General features: G+C 40.3%; 1 protein-coding gene across 1 annotated transcript in view; it reads right to left on the reverse strand.

The window, feature by feature from the left end:
- FBLN1 (fibulin 1) overlaps positions 1-21,340 on the reverse strand; it is a 147,234-nt gene that overhangs the window by 53,731 nt on the left and 72,163 nt on the right. The window contains exons 4-12 of the mRNA XM_077807438.1: positions 16,830-16,998; positions 16,139-16,198; positions 11,671-11,772; positions 10,734-10,871; positions 8,662-8,799; positions 5,821-5,964; positions 1,908-2,036; positions 1,222-1,347; positions 406-525 (exon numbers count right to left, since the gene is read on the reverse strand). Coding sequence (XP_077663564.1) covers positions 406-525; positions 1,222-1,347; positions 1,908-2,036; positions 5,821-5,964; positions 8,662-8,799; positions 10,734-10,871; positions 11,671-11,772; positions 16,139-16,198; positions 16,830-16,998 — 1,126 coding nt within the window. The remainder of the gene's footprint in view (positions 1-405; positions 526-1,221; positions 1,348-1,907; positions 2,037-5,820; positions 5,965-8,661; positions 8,800-10,733; positions 10,872-11,670; positions 11,773-16,138; positions 16,199-16,829; positions 16,999-21,340) is intronic.

Genomic DNA, 21,340 nt, shown 5'->3' on the forward strand with positions numbered 1-21,340 from the left:
GAATTTTTAGACATTTATTAAATGTTCTCCAGGATTCTCCAATGATGAAAATGTGCAAACAACTTAGTTCCACAGCTGAAACCACTTCAATGTGTACAAAAAGCCTCAAACTAAATTTCAGCAAAAAACAAAAAAACTCTCTCTGGCCTTCATATCATGAAAGCCAAGATACCTCCAGAGGCTGGGTGGGCTTATATGAGAACTCAGATAGCATTTAAATTGCCTATGAAGAGCTACGAGAACCAAACGTTGAAATATTATTTTGTAGTGGCATAAACTTAAGATACGTGGAGTTGTTTCTTTTTGTTATAACGTCTCTGTTGTCATGGCAAGAATAAGAAAGGAATGCTCTTCTCCCATCTTAGGAGATGCCTTTTTTGCATCCTTTGATTAAGTATTTCTTACCTTCACACGTGATTCCATCTATATCACTAAGTTGATAGCCCCGACGACAATAACATTGATAGGAACCATACACATTGGCACATTCTTGGCTACATGGGTTGTTCTCACATTCATTTAAGTCTGAAAGACATAAAATTATCTATATTTACCACTACAGGTGTCTGCCTTTGTGGCTCCTAGTCCTGCAGGATTGGGGCCTAAATTTCAAAAAACCTTCATATTGGACTAATCAAATGTCTTTATTAAATAAGACTCACAAAAATATGTATTAGTATTTGTGTCACTGAGCAAGCTGGCAATAAGGGGTAGGACGAAGCGATAGCCCCCAATCCTCTCTGTACTGCCTGTGGTGTGGCGGTGACATGGGAGGCAACCTGCAATGTACTACTACCTCCTAGAAAGTTGCTACCCATCATCACGTAATGTGCCAACACTGGGTGCGTGATCAACAGCGAGAATCAAACCTACAGCTTGTGGATCTAAAAGCCTGAGCCTCTTCTGCCTGAGCTAACAAGCCCAGGCCTATTAGTTGAAAGGCGGTAGTAGGCTCAAGCCTCTATGTGATCCAGTCACTAGAGGAGAGAGCGCCACACAGCGGAAGTGTGAGTTACAATGGTATTGTTTAATCACAACACTTGTATTCCACCTTGAAAATGACTACAGTGGACCCATTTCTTATGCCAGTTTAATTTAGTCTATGACAAAACAAAGGAATCAGCCAAACAAGAATAGTAAACAAACTGAATATCTTTCTTCATCATTTTCTGCTTCTCTCTCTCTCTCTGTCTACTCAGCCTACATAAATTGCATCCTTACCGTCACATAACCTCCCATCAGTGGAAAGTTTGAAGCCCATAGTACAGCTGCAGTAGTAGGATCCAGGAGTATTCTCACATTTGTGAGCACAGAGACGACCTGGGTAGCGTCTACATTCATTAACATCTACAATGATAAATATGCATAGAAACCAATGTATAGACTAGCTTTAGAGCAGCAGCCTAACAAATCACCATTTGATCATTGGAGTTTGATTTTCATTCTCTGCATTGAAGTTTTACACTGATGAGTGAATGAATTCTCAGAATGTTAGTCTGGAAACAGAGCTGGTTTTATTTATCATATCTGGTGCGTATCTAAATGTGATAAGCAAAAGAAGGCTGTTCTGTGATCTTTTAAAAGAATTTTTTCACTTTCGGTGCACATCATAAATATCATAAAACCAATTATGCACGCCCTCTCATGATCTTACCTTTCAATGTTATTACATTTTAACAATACAAATGTACTTTTCTTCAAAATGTCAATAGCTCTTTAAAACATTTTTGGACTTATACAAATCATGAAATACTCTAATGCATTTTCAGATGAAAGAGTTTGTGACCAACTAATAAAATTACCCTTTTCATTAAATAAAATAATAATAATAAAAAAAAACAAATAAAATGCCACAGTACAATGTTTAAGAAGAGCTTATATAGTTTGAGTCAGTAGGCGGAACTTACCAATACAAGTTCGACTGATAGCATCAAAATAATAGCCAAGTCTGCAGTCACAACGGTAACTGCCAGGAGAATTTACACAAACATGACCATCTCCACATAGCTGGTTAGGTGACGAACACTCATCCACATCTAGAAGGAGAGAGAAATGAATGAAAGGAGGGTCTTGAGGTTAAAGATTAGGAGTGGAGGTAAAGCAGTAAATTCTGCTGCCAGTTCTGTCCCACACCCTTTAGTAACGCTCCCTGCCTCAGTTTACCCATCTGTAAAACAAGAATAAAATACTTACCTCAGTGTTTGTAAAGTGTTTGAGATGGAAGGCACTACGGCATACAGGCATGATCCAGCTCCCATTGAAGTCAATACCAAGGCTCTCTTTGACGTCAGTGAGAGCTGGAGTAGGACCTACAAGTGCAAATTATTATTACAGAGCAAATATCCCTTGGATCCCATGTTATGTGTGGTGTAGGGAACGTGGGCCGGATTTGAGTTTGGGCCAGCATAACTGTATTTGATCAAATGCTAAGCTAAAGGGGCTTTGATTTTAGGTGATATGGCACTGGAGTAGGTCATGCATTTACCCTGGGCTTATCCCCCACCTCCTTGCCCCCGAGTCCCTTTTCCCTTGTCATGCTTACTAACTGTCACAAGGAATGAGTGGAGATGCACAAGTGTGACTGATGATGAACAACCATTAATTATATTTAGCAAAGTGAGAATGGGCCCTATTCTGTTAGACAGAAGTCTATTGTCAAATCCTTCCCACATGTCCTGCTTACAAAGAGGACATCTGCTTGTGGTCATGAATGGATTTTGCAAGAAAATGTCCACCTCAAACTGGAATTTTCTACTATGACCTCAGTTCAAGATTCCAAATTACTGGCCCATAATGAGCTATAGCCAACATGCTAGAATCTCTAATTGGACAAGGATGATCCCTGAGGCAGAGCAAGGGGATACTGAACCAAACAAAAGTCTAACCATGCAGAAGGTAAAGGGGGCCTCTCTTGCACCAACACCACCTGAAGTTGTAACAAGCTCTCTTCTTTGGACCAGCCTCCAGAAAAGGAGAAGTGAAAGACTCCAAGCCTGAAGTCTATCACTCAGGGTTTGTCTTCACTACCGGGGTAAGTCGACCTAAGTTACACTACTCCAGCTACAGGAATAACGTAGCTTAAGTCGACTTACCCCAGTCTCTTTACTGTGCTGCATCAATGGGAGACGCTCCCCGGTTGACTTACCTTACTTTTCTCAGGTAGCTGGAGTACCGGAATCGACCAGAGAGTTTTCTACCATTGATTTAGTGGGTCTTCAGTAGACCCGTTAAATCAACACCTACTGCATCAATTGCAGCAGGGTCAATCTCCCCGGTAGTGAAGACAAGCCCTAAGAGAAAAAATAGACTGACCACCTCCTTGCAGATGAAAAAAAGCTTAAGTTATCTGCGACACGAGAACTAGTTCTCAATTAAGACTAGTCACGTGAATTACACACGCTAAAAAAAGGTGAGAGAGTGCTTTTTTATAGAATTCAGAGACATTTGAATTCTCCAGTATTCCATTACAAAGACAGAGAGACAGTTACTAACCTTTTCCCTAGGTAGACCCTAAAAAAACCCACAAGCCTGTTATCTAATTACAAGGATATTATTTTGGATTAAAAGTATGTTATTCCAAAACTTCTAAGTGCCTGATTTAAGAATCACTTCTGCATTTGTGTAAGAGTGTCAGAAAGATGCAGACATTGCAGTCATATAGGGAGGGAAATAAGCTAATTAAACAGAGTCTAATCTAGGGTGTATATGCAGAAAAACTTAAGGCAGAACACCAAAGTAGGAAGCTAGGAAGAAATCATTCCAAGAGTTATACTTCCTTAAAACAAAGGCAAAAGTCAACTTCTGCTTTTAGCAGATTCTTAATGCAATTGATTATATTAAAAGAAAGGTGTTCTTCCTTAACTTTTCTGTGAAGCATTGAGGCAATTCTTGTATTACCTTATAAATCGATGTAATTACTGTGATTCAGGGACTTCTTGGCACCAACTGGCAGAGGGCACAGGATTTTACAGGAATCCTGAGAGTCAGATATAGGCATAATAGTTCACCAAAGGGTGGCATGTGAGGTATCTACCAAAAGCCAGTAGCCCACGGTCATCATAATCATTGCAGAATGTATGTACAGATAATGTTTAAGGAGTTATGTAACTATTCTAAAAATTATGTTCTTAAGGTCTTGGTGTTTAAGTGGGTCACCAGAAGGTGACATACTTTGCAAATGCTCCTTTCAGGTAAGAGGCAGCAGACTCTTATCTCCCATCTAGTCATTTGTCTATTGTATGAGGCCTATTTGCATACTGAGCCACAGGCAAAAGTAGTGACTGAAGTCTACAAGAGAAGAAATTCACAGGATGAAGCAAACAGCAGAGGGCATCCTCTTTATGAACGAGAACAAAGGATGGGGCAGATATATCTTGTGGGGCAAAGAAACACATTGGATCCTTCACCTAGGAGGCATGGCTGTCTCATGAAAAGAGAGTCACAGTCAATCTCATTGTGACGAGCTGCAAGGATTTTGGATGAGCAACGTTCTACAAGACATGAGAGTATTTTGTTAATTAAGTCAAATCCCTAGAATGGATGTTATGATCTTATTTTATATACAACCATTTGTTTCTAACACTTCTACTCGCTATCACTTGAATCTCTGAGCTTTGTTAAATAAACGTAGGCTTGATTTCACTGTGAACATATCTAAGTGCTGTGCGTCAAGCAAAGTGGTGAGCTGAGGTGTAGCTGGTAAGCTGGGATGACTGTTCCTCTGGAGCACTGAATACTGCGAGTGTCCCGTGGACCAGGGGCTGGACAGGCCATAGAGATGCTCGGAAGGCTCAAGGGTTGGAGTGCATCTATCACTAGCCTGTAGAAAACGAGCTGGATCTGCAGGGCTTAGAGAGAAAGGCTTGCGTTGCCCATGGCCAAAGGAGTTGGGGAGTTGCCTCGGCAGGCACAGACAAGGCTTCCTCACAGTAAGGGCAGGTGCCAGCGAGGTGTCTGACAAGCCTGGGAAGTCAGGTAGTTTGAACCATTGATCAAATTTCAATTGTAACTTTAATTTGATCATTGCATTGTGTTCTATTTGATTAGCTTTAGGGAAATCAGAAGTAAATTAATTAGTCACATATCTACTAAGCTTCATATTAGTTTGCTTTTTCTTTTAATAAATACATAAGAGCTACATTGAAGTTTTGAGAGAGGAACCAATGTAGGAAGACAACCTATTTAGAGGTATATACACTGACTGAGTAGCTCCTGGACTTCAATTCCTGGGTTTCAATTATTTGATTAAAATCCCATTACCACTATGGTGGGTCTCAAAAGACAAAGCGAAGATGACACTATGTAAGAACTGTGCAAAGTAATTTTTATATAGCACTGTAGATATATATTGGGGCAGATCCTCAACTGGTATAAAATTGTCACAACTTCACTGAAGAAGTCAACGGAGCTGTGACAATTTATAATCATTTAAAGATTTTAAAACCTGTTATGATGGTTTATGTTGGACATAAGTGGCTCAGAGGCCTCTTGCTGGTCTTCTGCACCAGAGTGAATATCATCCTTGCTACACTATTTCAGTACATTAATACAAGTAGCAGACAATGCCATTCTGCATGGTCATTATCACACAAACTGCACAGAATATGGAGGTTCAGGAGTGATTTGAAGGAGGAGAGAGAGGGGTTGTTTGCAATCCATCGCTTGTAAGGGGAAGCAAGAAAAGAGAGTCAGGAGTAGGCTTTGGAAGTAGTTATGAGAATGGCTTTGGTTGAGTGCAGGGAACAGACAAGTTAGGTTAAAAGTAGATGTGTGCACATTCATGTGTTCATTTAACAGTTTTACTCCATTTCTGTTACTCACCTACACATCTTGTTCCTTCTTCATTGAGATGATAACCTCGTCCACAGTTTGGTACATTTCTTTGGCAGGAATATGAGCCATCTGTGTTAATGCACATCTGTCCAACTGGGCATGGCATGCTAATGCTTAGGCACTCATTGATATCTACGATGACATACAAATTCAATTAAAGAAAACCGTTCTCAGTTTATAGACATTTTAAGGTAAGATACTGTCATTACACCCTTAAAAGCTTGGGAACCAGCCCTTGAGAGCAGACACACATTTGCACAATTTAGTATATCAAAGGGGGAGATTTGAAAAGACATAAAGGGCAGATAATGCCCAAACAGTGAAAGTCAATGGGAGTTGGGTGCATAACTCCTATTTGTGCCTTTGGAAATCTCCCCAATATGCAGAAAATAAAAACATGAGCAAAGATGTAACCGACCACTTATGCACAGAGACTGAAGAGTAGAAGTGCTTATTTGCAAACTAGCCATCTCTCTGTCACCCATGTAATGCCGTACTATTCTCCACAAATGGGCATTTGCTCACTTTATGACAGGGAGGAGCATATATCATATACATTCACAAACATGTTATAAACTTAAGAGACCCTTAAAATGTAATTACATGAGACCAAAGCACCTCAGATTGCCATATCACCAGCTAAGCAGAGTAAGGACTTGCCAAGTATTTAAAGAGGAAATCTCCAAGGAAAGCCCAGCACATAGTGATGGCTGAAGTTAGAATTTCAGTAGTAGTCTAGTAATCAGTGCTACAGCATGCTGGTACAGGGGCAGTGTGCTGTGTGAGAACAGGGAAATGGTATGAAGACCGGATAGCATGTGGGCATAGCACTTTCTATAAGTGTACAGCATCCTAGCCAAATTCCAATTCAGTTTAGATAATTGCCTGCCTAAAATTCCCCCTGTAGTTTCAGGCGAACACCTTCTTCACTCTGTATCCTACATTCTTATGTAGTGTTATGGTTTTATGGTTTACTGTCAAAGAGCGGATGGCTTCCATCCCAGAGTTAGTGTGGAATAGAGCAGAGTATCCACCTTAGGGCTGAATGACTCTGGATAGCCAGGGCAGGAGTGGGATTGGTGAATCTGTCCCAGAGTACGCTTTACCCCCCCCATCCTTGTAGCTTATGCTGCTGAGCCATGCACCCACCTACCAGACCTCATTCCCTTGGACACAGAGCACCAGCAGACGCTTCAACCAGCTCTGAAGAGTGCAAGGAGAGTGTCCTACTTTGAAGCTGTGGGTTGGAAAGGTAGGAAAGTTCCTGTTCTCCTTCCTGCTCATCACAACACAGGGCAGCATTCGATGAATAGTTTTTGCAACCACCATGTGAAGTGTTCGGGGAATTCTTCAGGATGGACTGTGGAAGGCATTATAAGTGCCAGATTCACTGCTGGTGTAAACTGGTTTAGTACACTGAAGCCAACAGATCCACACCAATTTACACCAGCTGCGAATCTGTCCCCTATAAATGTCAGAGATTAGTCTTTAAGGGATAAGTTATCTGACCATACAGAACTGGCTTCATTTTATCAAGTGTAATTTTATACATGGATAATTTTGTTTTCAGCCTTGTGTTTTTCAAATGTCAGTTTTCAGCAAAGGAAGGGAGGTTGAAAGGAAAATGCAAAGTTGATCGCATGCTACCTAATTGGCAAATCCTGTTGCTCAGCAGATTTCACGAGTCCAAAACAGGCTATGCTGCTAAGGGAATTTAAAGTTAAGTTGGGACTTGAAGTACTAGTATAATGAGAAGAGCGGATAGATTTGTAGGACACACCAGGCAAATCTATTTAAAGTCTGTTGAAAGCCAATTATTCTGACATCTATAGAATTCTAGTTTGTCAGGTTAGATCCCACAAGTCCTAGAATGCAAAGTATTAATACCCTAAAACTTAACAGTTTTTATTCTGTCCTTCAAATTAAACTCCACTCCCATTATAATTGGCCCTAATTATCATTCCGACAGGTCATTACATTCTTTTCCTGAGGTGGTAAAAATTCTGAAGGTAAAAAATTCTTTCCTCTGAATTATGGGAGCTGGCTTGGGAAAGCAATATCTGTTCTATGTAGCTGAACAAACCAGCAAAAGCGAATTCCATTGTAGAGGATACACTTATGCTAAAGTAATGCCAAGCATTGGACTTTCAGTTCTAAACAATGTTCTCGATGTCCACTGAAGGATGGACAAGAAGTAATGGTTTAATCTGCAGCAAGGGAGATTTAAGTCATATATTAGGAAAATCTGTCTAACTACAAGGGTAGTTAAACTCTGGAATAGGCTTCCAAAGGAGGTTGTGGAATCCCCACCATTGGAGGTTTTTAACAACAGGTTGGACAAACACCTTTCCAGAATGGTCTAGTTTACTTGGTCCCACCTCACTGCAGAGGGCTGGACTTGATGACTTCTCAAGATCCCTTCCAGCCCTACATGTCTATGGTTATTTAAAATCATTTGAATAAAGGGAGAGAAAGTATGTCAAAACGAATTAATATTTTTACAAATCCTATGTTAGACGCACATGATAAACAAAAAAAGACTTACATGCTTTTGAATATTTTACCCTAAGTGACTGGGTGTCTAAGTCTCATTGAAAGTCAACAGGTCTTAGATTTCTACTGCCTAAGTTTCTATTGAAAAATCAGACTTAGAATTCTAAATCCCTTATAATCAAATCCTACTTTTAATAGGAGCAGGAAGATGACGTAATATATAAAAATGAACATCAGCATTAGGATTGACGTGGGAGACTCAGACCTGAACCCGTACAGCAATAACTTGGCCTTTGCACAACTCTAAGAATTTATTTAAGTGATAATATGTCTTACCAATACAGTTGCCTAGCGCATCTTGTATAAACCCATTCATGCACTGTAGCTTGGGTCGGCAACGGAAAGATCCCGGAGTATTCTGACAGATAAAATCGGGGAGGCAGTTATGAGTACCAGTCTCACATTCGTCAATATCTGGTACATCACAAAAAAAAATAGTTAGTAAGAGTTTTACAGAAGTTTTTTTATTACACTTAAGACAGAAGACAGAGTTAAGAAACATAGGCCAAATTCATCCTGGGTGTAACTTCATTCATCATTTCTAAGTAGTTACACTGGAGATTAATTTGGTCCATTGTCTCTACCAGAATCTCACAGAAATAGGCAGCAGGCTGGTTCTCTTTATCATCTTATTAAACAACCAAATGACTTGCAATATTTTCACAGAGTCTGAAGCAGTATTTTCTAAGGCCCTGATTCAACAAGGCACTCAGGAATGTGCTTAAATCCCACTGAAATCAATGAGAGTTAAGCATGTGCTTAAATGCTTTGCTGAATAAAGGCCTAAATCCTGAAGTCCTTAATTTTATTAAGTCCTTTCTCAGGAAAGCTCATCAGGCTTCATTCTCATTTTACACTAAGGCCCATCTACATCTTAAGGCTTAACATGAAATGAAGTGTAATTTATGCTCACTTTAAGGCCCTCTTCCACTGTCAGAGTGGTGTAGAAGATTCTGAGTGTAAATGAGAATTTAGATAATTGATTCTAAAAAGATCTTTGCCTATGTAAAAACAGAGTAAAGACTTCAGGTTTGAGCCTTATATTTGTCATGGGATAAAAATTCTTTGGAGCGATAAAAGATGTAGGTATGTTTTAGCAAATTTTTGTGGGAAAGTAGCTCAGTGGGAAAAAAAAATGAATGTAAATGTCATGAACATTGAAAATGTTTCCTGTAGGCTTAAAAACCCTTATAGAAAAGCCTTGTAGTATTTAATAGGGATAAAACTGATAGACTCTGTAATAAGGCAAAAGTTTTCCATTTGATTTTACATGATGGTTAAAAACAATAAATGAAGGTTATCATTCTGTGTTAATTTTTTTTAAAACTTTATATTTTTTATCAACAACATATATGAACATTCCATGCAAGTATTAACAAATCTTATTCATAGCCTGTATTTGTTATCTTTGGTATAAATTCGTTATATTTGGTCAACCTCTTATCTTTATCCGTGTATTTATTTTATTCAAACTCCAAAAAATGATAACCAGACATTATAACATCTATTTAATCCTGATATAAAGTCTCTGTCATTTTTTCCATTGAAAAGGATTTCATATTTCCCCATGCCATTAATGTTGAAGGATCTGTCCTTTTTCAAGTATCAGTTATCATACATCTGGCTGCTAGGTATTTTCCTTAAGGGAAAACATAATTTTTCAAAAGCTGTCAAAGCAATAGTAGAAATTTCTGTCCTGATAGTTAATATAATTCCAAGATGATAATTTGGGAACTCCTAGTAAGAGTTTCCAAAGCTATGTGAATAGGTAAGCACTGCTTAAAGGCTGACTCCCCTTATTCCTTTGGGAAAAGATTATTAATGCTTATAGGTGGAATTTTCCATGGCCTTAAAACTGCTCTCTCATTTAAGTCAATGGGAGTTTTACCTTTGACTTAAAAGGGAGCCAAGTGAGCACTTTGAAAAAAAACAAACACTAAATTTTTTTTAAAAATTAAATGTAACACCCACTATCTATCAATCTCTATAATATAATCTTACCCAAAATTTAGGCCCAAGTAGCTGGCCTACATCCTTCAGGGGAGTGAAAATACTGGGCAAAAAATCATCAAGACCATTCTCAGCTGCAAATGGATTGTTTTCCAGTGGAAGCCAAGTCAAATTGGGTTTGCGGCTCATTTACATTTCCATGAAGAAAGCACCTCAGGCCGAAGCGTTAGATGCTCATATTAGACTATACAACACATCTGGTATGGAATTACAACTTACACATGTATTTCCAAAAAAAAAAAAAAAAAACAAGACACAATTTATTTAGCATTTTTGGGCATCATAAATGTTGGTAAACATCAATCTCATATATGCCCAATTTGCAGCCTGGGACATACCTTTGCAATGGTTGTCTTCAGTGAGTTCATAACCAGTCCCACAGCTCGTTTCACGCTGACAACGGAAGGATCCTGCTGTATTGACACACGTTTGTCCAATCCCACAGTTGTGCATCCCAGTGATACACTCATTAGTATCTAGAAGTAACCAAAGTGGACAGAGAATTAAACAGTTCATATAAAAGACTTGAAATCCTTGGGAAGAGAAAGGGACAAGGGTCAGGCTTGGGGCAACTGAAACTTTGAACACCCACATGTGGGGTGCATTGTGAATTCCATATCCCACAAAAAAGTACTGCTCTTTTCTGTTCTCAATTTTTAGATACTCACTGTGTTTTCAACTATAAGGATTCAACAACTCAGGTCTAAGACATATTGTATTTTATATAAAAAGAAAAGGAGTACTTGTGGCACCTTAGAGACTAACCAATTTATTTGAGCATAAGTTTTCGTGAGCTACAGCTCACTTCATCGGATGCATCCGATGAAGTGAGCTGTAGCTCACGAAAACTTATGCTCAAATAAATTGGTTAGTCTCCAAGGTGCCACAAGTACTCCTTTTCTTTTTGCGAATACAGACTAACACGGCTGTTACTCTGAAACCTGTATTTTATATAAATATTCATTTACTACTGCAAATGGAAAGGCATGCTTTTATTGCTATCTTCACTTCCAACACCAGACTTGAGGTTTCTCCTGCTTCCTATCCATCTGCAAACCCTCCACCTGCCCCACTGAACTGGTCTCTTCCCAGCTCCTTACCTCTATTGTCCCCATGCTCAAACCCTACCTAACTCAGCCTTTCATTGTCCAATGTCTCCTTCCACTCCCAATATAAGTATGTCCTATTCTCTATCCTGAAAAAAAAAAATCCACAAAAACCAAAACACTTTTACCTTTAAGCAACAAACAGAGGCAATCATTTCATTTATTTTACCTTCACAGGTGACACCATCAGACAGAAGCTGATACCCAACAAAGCAGGAGCAGACAACACTGGAGCCTGTGTCCCTACACTGCTGTGTGCAGGGACCACCTCCTAAAAACAGATGTGATTTTTTGAGAACAAAGTTCACAATTCAGTTCATCACACAAAACTGGAAAGATGTCAACTACTTAAACTTGAGTGCCCAGCAAAATACAGAATGTTTGACTAGTATGCTCGAAGAATACACTGAGAAAAAATGGGAAATATGGAGGAATATTGAAAGAAATATTCACACATCAGATTATTTTATCTTACAAAATTAGCAGAAAGAAACCAGCATTAAAAAAAGTCAACTTTAATCAACCAACATCACAAATATATCCTATTCAGAGTTCAGAAGGAAAGCTCAGATACCTCTGTGGGTAACCGTTGGCAAAACGTGACTTTTTAATATCAACTACTATCCCATAAGGAAGGCTAGAAGGGTCATAATAGTCAAATCAGACATTTGCCTAACATAGGTACCCTCAGACTGTGAAATGGACTCCCAGAGAATTGCTGGAAGTTCCATTGCCTGACACATTTGAACTCATCTTTGGAAAAAAGTGATAGAAATGATTCTTTACAGGCTTTCAAACTTGTTTATAGCATAGCCCTTAATAGAAAGGAGTCTAATGGATAACAACTCCCATTTGCAATTGGATAGACCAATTCCCCTCCCTCTGGCAAACGAATAACTTCCATCTGGCTACTACAGCAATTGCTTGCATGGAAAAGCAATATTAGGAAAGTATAACATTAACACCTTTTAATGTGATTTATTATCCTGAGTCAAGGAGGAGAGCCAGCTTTTGCTTTGGCAGGATAATGGACCTGATGACTCAACAGGTGTTTTCTGTTTCTAACACCTATGCAGTATAACAGCCAAACAGGCAATATGGTAAATCATCGCTTAATGGGCACAGTATCTGTGGCTACCTCTTATGGGATACAGATGCCCTGGACACTGAAACAGTACATTTTCAAAACACTGTGTCCTACAGAAACACCTGCATAAACAAAGCATTTGTAGCACTGTGTCTACTACGATGTGCTGAAAGCTTATACTGGAATATCAGTCTATTAACTCAAACTTTTTTTTAATCCAAAATGTATTACTTTATTCAGAAATGTTTGCCAAAAATAAAACATCTCTGATGTTTTAAGCTTTTAGATACATGAAACACATGTGACAGGCAGTAAATCAAAATAAACAGATTATCCAAATCAAATATTCCGTCCAAGAGGCACCACGCACTTGCCACACAAAAAAAATCAATGCGTAAGTCATTATTTATCTTTCTTTCATTTTCCTTCCAATTTTCATGTGGATTGTGCAGGTCAAACAGAAATTAGTTACGCCATTTCAGATCTAATCATCTCAACCATGAACAAGGATAGGAATAGAATACACATGTTCTTCAAGCTCTAAAAGTGGAATGCCTGATGCCACTGTGCTCGTTGTAACTTGTCTGGACATTTTCAAATAAAAGGTCAAATATGTTTGGAATCAATTTCGGTTCTAGATACAACTGAATAGACGGGAATGCTGTTCAATATCCATGTCAAACTGCAAACCATTAAGATTGGAGGCTGGGATTTTCAAAGGGACCTAAGGAAGTTTGAAAATCCCAGTGAGTATTTCTAATATATCGTCACATTTTCAGTGGCTGTAAGTCAGCATAGCTCCACTGAAATCAGTAGACCTATGCTGATTAACAGCAGCCGAGGATCTAGCCCATCATTTAAAAAAAATATCTCCTTTGAAATTGTTTTTGTTAATGCGTTAGTATAATAAATGTTATGAACAAATAAAAGACAGCCCAGGCAAAGGGAAACAGCAGAAGATGTAAAATTCTCTACTTCTTAAGGGCAAAAATGCCTATTTCCCTACATGCCCACCCAGCAAACAAGAGAGTATAAGCTGTCCCGTTATTCCCCTTTGTGGGCTACCCATATCGCCTGCCAGAGCACCGGGGTCAGCACAAGTAACCTGGGTCTGCTACACACCCTCTCAGACAGGTAGGTAGAGATGGGCAATGGGCACAGCTGGTACAGAGGAGAAAGTTATTTGCATCTCATAAGGTGCTGGTACAGATTTCATCCCTGCTCTACCAGGAAAGGGAAACTGGTCTACTCCTGAGCAGTACAATATTGTGTTACCCAATACACAAGATTAGAAGGAAGTCGCAGTTTTAGCTCTAAAGTGGTTGGTCTAAGGTTTTTGTCTGACTTTTAAAAGAAAGCTATTTTTCCTCAGACCAGCAGACAAATAGCAAGAGGTAAAAAGTTATTTTTGCCATGATTAAATTGTAGCCTATATTTGAAATAAAAAGTTTTACAGTATAATTGACATTTCTGAGCCTACTACTGAGGACAGCTATCTTGCTGGAGAAAGTGACAATAATGGAGGGCCAAATTATGCCTTTAGCCATGTGCGAATAACTCTCAGTGAGCTCACTGGGAGCTCTATAAAATAGATTTAAGATCCGCAAAGTATGCACTTCCATAAAACTCAGAGGGCATGTACAAAATTTAATACGTAAGACATTAAACTCCACAACTTTTAGAGATGACCCAACATCCACACAGCCAACCAACTCTGCCTCACCTCTCCCTCCCAGCTCCTTGGCAAATATGAAAAGAAGTAGGCCTTGAAATTTGGCGAGATTATGAGCCTCAAAAGAGGACTTCCAGAATAAGGGCCAAACAAGTTCTTGCCTAAATGTTACTGGCAGTAGCACCTTACCCTTCCATAGGGAGGGGTCAACAGTCTTCATCAAAACAGACCCACTATCTTCCCATCTGCGTTCATTAGAGCCCACAAGCCAACTCACATCTTGACTGAAGCTCCCCGAGGATTTCCAAATTTGCTCATGCATGTAGTACTGAAGGACAGAATATGGCCCAGTGTATCAACCTAATCTTATAAGGGGCTTTTTACTACAAAGCCCTGAGCACTCTCAACTGCCCCTGAAGTTAAAAGGAGTTTATGTGCCTGTGACACTTGGTACCTCAAAACAGCATCCTGGAACCCCCATATTCACCACTGTCATATGATTATGATATATTTTGTACAATGCGTGCCTTGTGTGGTATCACTGAAAAAGTCTTGATCTGCTGAACCTTAATATCCTCTTGGATTGTGTGCATAACCATTGTATATGAAGTATTGCTATAGGTGTTATTGAAATATGTTGTGAGGTTGGGAAATGCCCACAGCCAGACTCTCCGTTGCAACAAAGGAGGACCCAGACAGCGTTAATGGCCCATCAAGAAGAATCAACTATCCTGGAGACTTCTCCAAGAAGGGCACGTACACCACAGGGGCAGACTAACCCTTGCAACAGCAAGGATCTTTCTAGCAGCTGGAAGAAAGTATAAAAGAGTGGCAGTGACATCATCACTTGGCCTCTCTACCCTGCCATCTCAACACCTGGAAGAACATCTGGAAGACAGAGACTTTGAACTGGGGAAGATTGATCTCAGGCTGGAAAGGGAATCCAGCTTTTGTACTGAGAAATGGTTTGCTGCTTGTACCATCTATTAGGGTGAGACACTGTTTGATTCAAATCTTGCTTAAACTGTTTAAGTTAGCATTTAGACAGAGAATTTACTTTTATTTCTAAGGTAACCAACTCTGATTTCCATGCCTGCTACTTATAATCACTTAAAATCTTTCTGGTGTTAATAAATCTGTTTTATATTTTATCTAAAACAGTGTGTCTTTGGTTGAAGTGCTTGGTGAATCTCAGCTCAAATTACAAAGGCTAGCGTATGTTCATTCCACATTGAGGGAGGGGCGAACTAAGTACTGAGCTTACACTTGTCAGGCTTCTGACCAGTGCAAGATGTTACAGTTCTGGTGTACAAGCCTGGGGAGCTGGGGTGGGGATTGGCTGATGCCTCCCAATTGATGGTTCATGAGTGGCTGGGAGATCATTCATTAACTAAACTGGGCGTGTCCCTGCATGTGGATGGCTGTGTAAGTGCAGTACCTGTCAGAAGCTTGTAGCTTGACATTTGCATCACAATGTCAAGGACAACCCAGGCTGGTGGGTTTGGATGGCTCAGCAGTCCCATAGTTCAGGTTCTGCCCCAGGGACCCTGTCACAGTGCCTTAAAAAAAGTATTCATTTACTGGTCCCTCAGAGACTACAAATGAGTTCTCATCTTACTCGGACATTGGTTTAACAAATCCAAAAGGATCTCATATTTTGCAAGATTTTCCTTCCAATAATCAAAATAGCATTAAAAGAGGGTAGAAACAGCCTACCATTTCAGAGAGGATTCCCATGCCATTTGTATTTGCGAATTGCTGGGCTAAGCAAAATGGTTTGGGTGAACCTTGGATTTAAGTTTGCCTAGTTTTTCACATTTACTGAAATGATCACACACACACACAAAGTCACTACATAGGAACAGTCAGTTAACTCACCTCTGCAGCGGTCATGAAGGTAAGGATCCTCTTGGTCTACTTCCTCGTCAGAAATTTTAACTATTAAGAAGGTTAAGGAGACATTAGAAGGGAAAGCAGTTTTCCTCTCATAATAAAATGCTATCTACCTGGGAAAAGATGAGGAGCAAGTATCTGTGGGTACTTCTACCACAGGATAATACTGAAGAATTATTTATTCATTTTATAAACACACAAAATAGTTTTTATTTGACACTTGATTCAAACACACGTGCACACAGAGTATACTTGCCAAATGAATGATAGATCATAAGATAGCTTGTATAATTGCCGATTACACATGAACCAAGAGTTTCAAATAAGAGTTCCTAACATTAGGCTTCTATGTAAAAGTTTAACCTGATTTTCATCAAACGTGCTGAGCATCCTCAGCTTCCATTGACTTTGGTTGCAACTGAGCGTGCTTAGCAGTTATGACGGAAGTTAGGCTAACCTTATTTATTCATTTAGATTTTATTCTAAAAAGCAACTTCACATCTCAAGGTGCCCAGCCAAATCTCTGGCTGTTCTGGGCGTACATTTTAAAACAGCACAAGAAGAGTTGCAACATAAATTATCCAAAAGTACAAGCCCGTCTCCTTCCCTGCATCCTACTATGTCCTGAAGTTGTGCTCTGCTGTCTCAGCTTAATTTTAATGCTGGTATAATATACCTTGATCTTTGTTAGGAACATCGCTAATTGACCCTTCAGTGCCTTCTTGACCCTTGACACAGCAAGCTCTGAACACCTGCCCACACTGGTATCCTATCAGCTGGCTCTGCTCACAGCTCTGTCCTTGAACTTGGGCTGTCTTTCCCAGCAAGCAACAATAACAGCATTTCTGTCAAAACAAAGAACAGATAGTAAGTGAAATCCCAGCCCTAAAGAAATCAATGAGTTTCGCCACTGACTTCAATGGGGCCAGAATTTCACCCAGTGTATTTATAGAAAACTGTCAGCCAAAGCTTTCAGACCCCGATGTTCAAAAGCCCTGCTGTGCTTAATTAGTCAGATCTCAGAATATTTGTATGGGTCTGGATCAGGCCCTCAAAAAGAAGATGGAAGCCAAACCCAGGCCCCTGATTCAATCCCCACTGTCCTTGATGGGAAGGCAAGAATGGTCCATGTACAACAGTTGTGGTGGGTTCCCCTCCCACAAATGAGCAGATCCAAATCTCCAGTTCTGACCACCACCAAACTGGGGGACTCCTCAAAACCCTGAATCACATTTTATGACTTGAGCTCCACTTCTAATTTAAAACAAATTTTATTTGTCACAGTGAGGATGAGGGGCATTGCTCAGTTTATAAATAAACTGCGCACCTGCCTGCCCTCCCAACCTTCCCCCAAATCCTCACTTTAAAAAAAAAGCACCTGGGCTTAAAATTAACAGACCATAAAGACATGAAAGATGACACTATTCCGTACAGACCAACCATGATTTAAAAGGTACTAAAAAGAAAAAAAATCCTTCATATTGGAGCCTAACATTTTTAACTTAATATTAATTACTTGTATTATGGTATCCCCAGATGCCTCAGCTGAGATTGGGGCCCTATTAGCCTAGGCACTATACAAGCACATGCTTCCTGTCCCAAAGAGTTTACAGTCTAAACAAACAAGAGACAAAGGATGAGGGGGAAACAGAGGCACAGAGAGGTAAAGCGATGCAGCAGGTCAGTGGTAGAAACGAGAACAAAGTCTGCAAAGTCTCATCCAGTGTCCTAAATGTTGGTCCACACATCTCTACAGTAATTATTTAAGGATGTCACCTCTTAAGAACCCAGTCCTGAAATGGGATCTGTTAGTGCCCAGTCCTTCTAGGAATGAGGGTGTGCACTGGAAGAACAGGGGCTTCAGAATCCATTGCAGAACAAAGGTTGATTCTGAACAAACGGCTGTGTTGATTTTGTTTTAGCCCGAGTTGAAAACACATTCCCAGATTGTTCCATTTTCTCCCCTGCTGCTATAAAGCTAGCGTGAAATTTGGTTCACTGAAACCAGCGTCTGCCTACTACTGCTGTGAAGTAAAAGGCAGATTAAAATTTTTATTTTAGAAATTACTTTTATAATTGTTTTTTGGCTCAAAGGAAACAGCCTGCAGCATTTAAAAAAGTTAAAAACACAGCTGGAACATAAAATAACTACTCATTACAGAAGTTAATGACCTAAATTCCTTGTATCAGTTCAAGAAGCCATTTCCAACAAAAAACTAAGAACAGTACACTTCTCCCAACACCTCTGAGATACGTGCCTGCCCGCCTTCTCTACTTACCCATATAAATAACTGTGCACGTGTTTTCTCTTCTGTACTGTAATGAAGAATTCCTTTACAGCCTGGAGCAGCACGAGGATAAAATAAAGAGATCAGCTTTTCCTTTTCCCCCCCTCACACTCTTTAGCTTTAGAAGAGCAAGCTAGTCATAAGCATTGTAACTTGTACTTCATCTTTTTATGGCAAATGTCCTGGCCTCATTCTAAACACATCCCGTATATTTCCATCCTTTTTTCTGGATAACTTTAGGCATAAGGAGTTGTTGAAATTTCTGATGAGTCTCAGCATTTGTTACAGGTTCACTCCATTTAATACCTTGTATCATGGACGCCATCTCCATGGATGCGCCAGTCCCAGAGCACCCAAGGGGAAAAAACCCCCAAAAAGTGGATGCTCAGCACCCACCGGCAGGCACCTCCTCCACTCCCCCCCACCACCTCCTGCCTGCGGAGGATCAGCTGTTCAGTAGCGGGCAGGAGGCATTGTGGGGGGAGAGGAGGGAAGGAGTGGGGGCAGGAAGAGTCGGAGCAAGGGTGGGGCTGGGTGATGTGTCAGGGGCACATGGTGGCCGTGTGGTGGGCTGGCAGCTGCCTGAGAGAGCTTGTCTGGGGAGGAGGCGGCTTCCACTCCCCACCCAGGCTCGGGTGCCAGGGACTGGGGGTGAGTGAGTCGGAGCCCCTCTCCCACCTGGCATATTTCCAGCTCACTCAGCTGCCGTCCCCGGCAGCCGAGCCAGCAGGGGGAGCGGAAGCTGCCTCCTCCCCAGCCAGGCTCTCTCAGGCAGCTGCCAGGCTGCCTAGCAGTGACTGGGAGGGGCTGGCGTTAGAAGCAGCTCCCTCCCACTATGGAGGGCAGCGGAATGTACCGTGGTGGCCAGGAACAGCGGGAGGACAGAGCATCCCCCCTGCAGGTAATGTGGGGCAGAGAGAGTGCGGTGGCCCTGGGCTGAGTGCAGGGGGCAGGATGGCGGGAGGGACACATGTGACCTCCCCTTTAGATCGTGCTCCCCCCCCGCCCAGTATGGGGAGGCTCCAGTCGTCTATGGTGGGGCGCCCTCAGGGGAGGGGGCAGAACAGGGTAGGAGCAAATAAGAAACTTGGCGCCTGTGCCTTGTATTTTCCTGAAGTATTTGCTTACAAAAGCATTTAGACCTCTGTCTATATTTGGTGGATTTCCAGCCTTCACATCCATATGTTAAGGTGCAAATTATATTTAAATTGAAGATTCACAGTTTAGTCTTTAAATTGTAGATTTTTTAGGACCAAATGTCTTGTTGAAGTTGGTGATTGCAGCTGCCACCATGCCAATTCACGACATTATTTCCTTATGGAGATTCTCATTGATTTTCACGTCACTGCCAAGTTATGTGAATTGGCTCACCCCTTGCATTCCTTTACATTCAGAAGTAAATTTTTGTGTTGGGAGTTGCTGGGGTTCTCATTAGATTTGTTTCATAATTGATTAATCCCACCTTTCTTGCAATGCTGAACAATCTTTCAGTTTTTGTTTGCATGTTGGTTGAGCAAAATCTAAATCTTCTAGTATGCTGTTGCTGAACTACGTGATGCCTGTGCTATATCCATCTACACTTTTTCTCATAATGAAATCAATGGCAATCCAAACAGGAGAGGGAAGAGAATGCTCCCTTGTTTGATGCCAGCGTATATGTTAAACCATTTGCTCATGCCTGTGTTTAACTGTGCATTCTGCGCCTTGCTAGAAAGCTTTGATGTTATGTTTTTTGTTGGTATTCCTTAATTCTTCAAGATTTCCAGAGTCAAGCATGATGGAGGCTGTCAAGTGCTTTCTTAAAATCTATTAAATTTATTATAAAAGTGTTTTTTCCCCATTTGATGCACTCTTCAAAGAGTATCCTTAGGATAAAAATCTGGTTGACTCCTGATCTTCCAAATCAAAATCCAGATTGCCTTCCATTAGTTTTGCCTGATCTGCTTCCTTTATTCTGCTTAAGATGATACTACAGAAGACTGTCACTGAAAGAAGTGTAACATCTCACCAGTTATTGCAGTTGCTTCAAATCAATCATAGAAATCTAAGACTGGAAGGGCCTCAGTTTAGTCCATCCCTGCATGATGAAGCAGGATTAGGTATAGCTTGACCATCTAGGTTACCTTTCTTTGGAATTTTGACTTGAATGCCATTTTCCCACTGTTCCAGAGGCTATTCCTGGTCCCATGCTTTGTTGAAAAGTTTGGTGATTTTATTGATAGTCTCATCACAAGCTTTCAACATTTCCCCCATGACTGTCTTCACTTGCAAGGTTTCCCATGTTTCAACTTTTTAACGCATCATTCACTTTGGTTTTAATGTTAGATGTTACAATGTCTATTTCTGGGTGTTTAATGTCTTTGTCAAAGTCAATAGTTTCTTGTGGCATTGTTCTATTTAGCACTCCTTAAAAGTATTCTGCCTATCGCTCTCTTTCTGTTACTAGGGTCTTTCCTTGTTTACCTTAACAGGCCTCCAACTGGTGTAAACTTGCTAGTTAGAATCTTGCTGAGCTGACAGAAGTGTTTTATTATTATCTCTTTTATCAACCACTTCAACTTCTTTGGTGATGTTATCCATGTATTTCCTCTTGCCCCTTTTTGTGCTGCATTTTACAGCATTATCCTTTGTTTTATACAGAGCTTTTGCTGCTTCTTTTTCAGGAAGAGTTGACAATAGCTTTGGCTTGCTTCTTTTCCTTAGAAGAGCAATTTACACAAGTATTCTACTTCATGCTTCATCTCTTATGTACATAATTTGACCATATTACAGTAGAATCCCTATTTTACTAACTAATTTGGGATTGAGGAGTTCATAAAATTGAACATCTCAATATTCCATTATTAGATGTTGTTCATCTAAAGTACAGTGCACTGCTTCACTTTCTTCTTGTCCTTCA

Source organism: Eretmochelys imbricata, chromosome 1 (genome assembly GCF_965152235.1).
Source record: "Eretmochelys imbricata isolate rEreImb1 chromosome 1, rEreImb1.hap1, whole genome shotgun sequence".
Classification (NCBI taxonomy): Eukaryota; Metazoa; Chordata; order Testudines; family Cheloniidae; genus Eretmochelys; species Eretmochelys imbricata.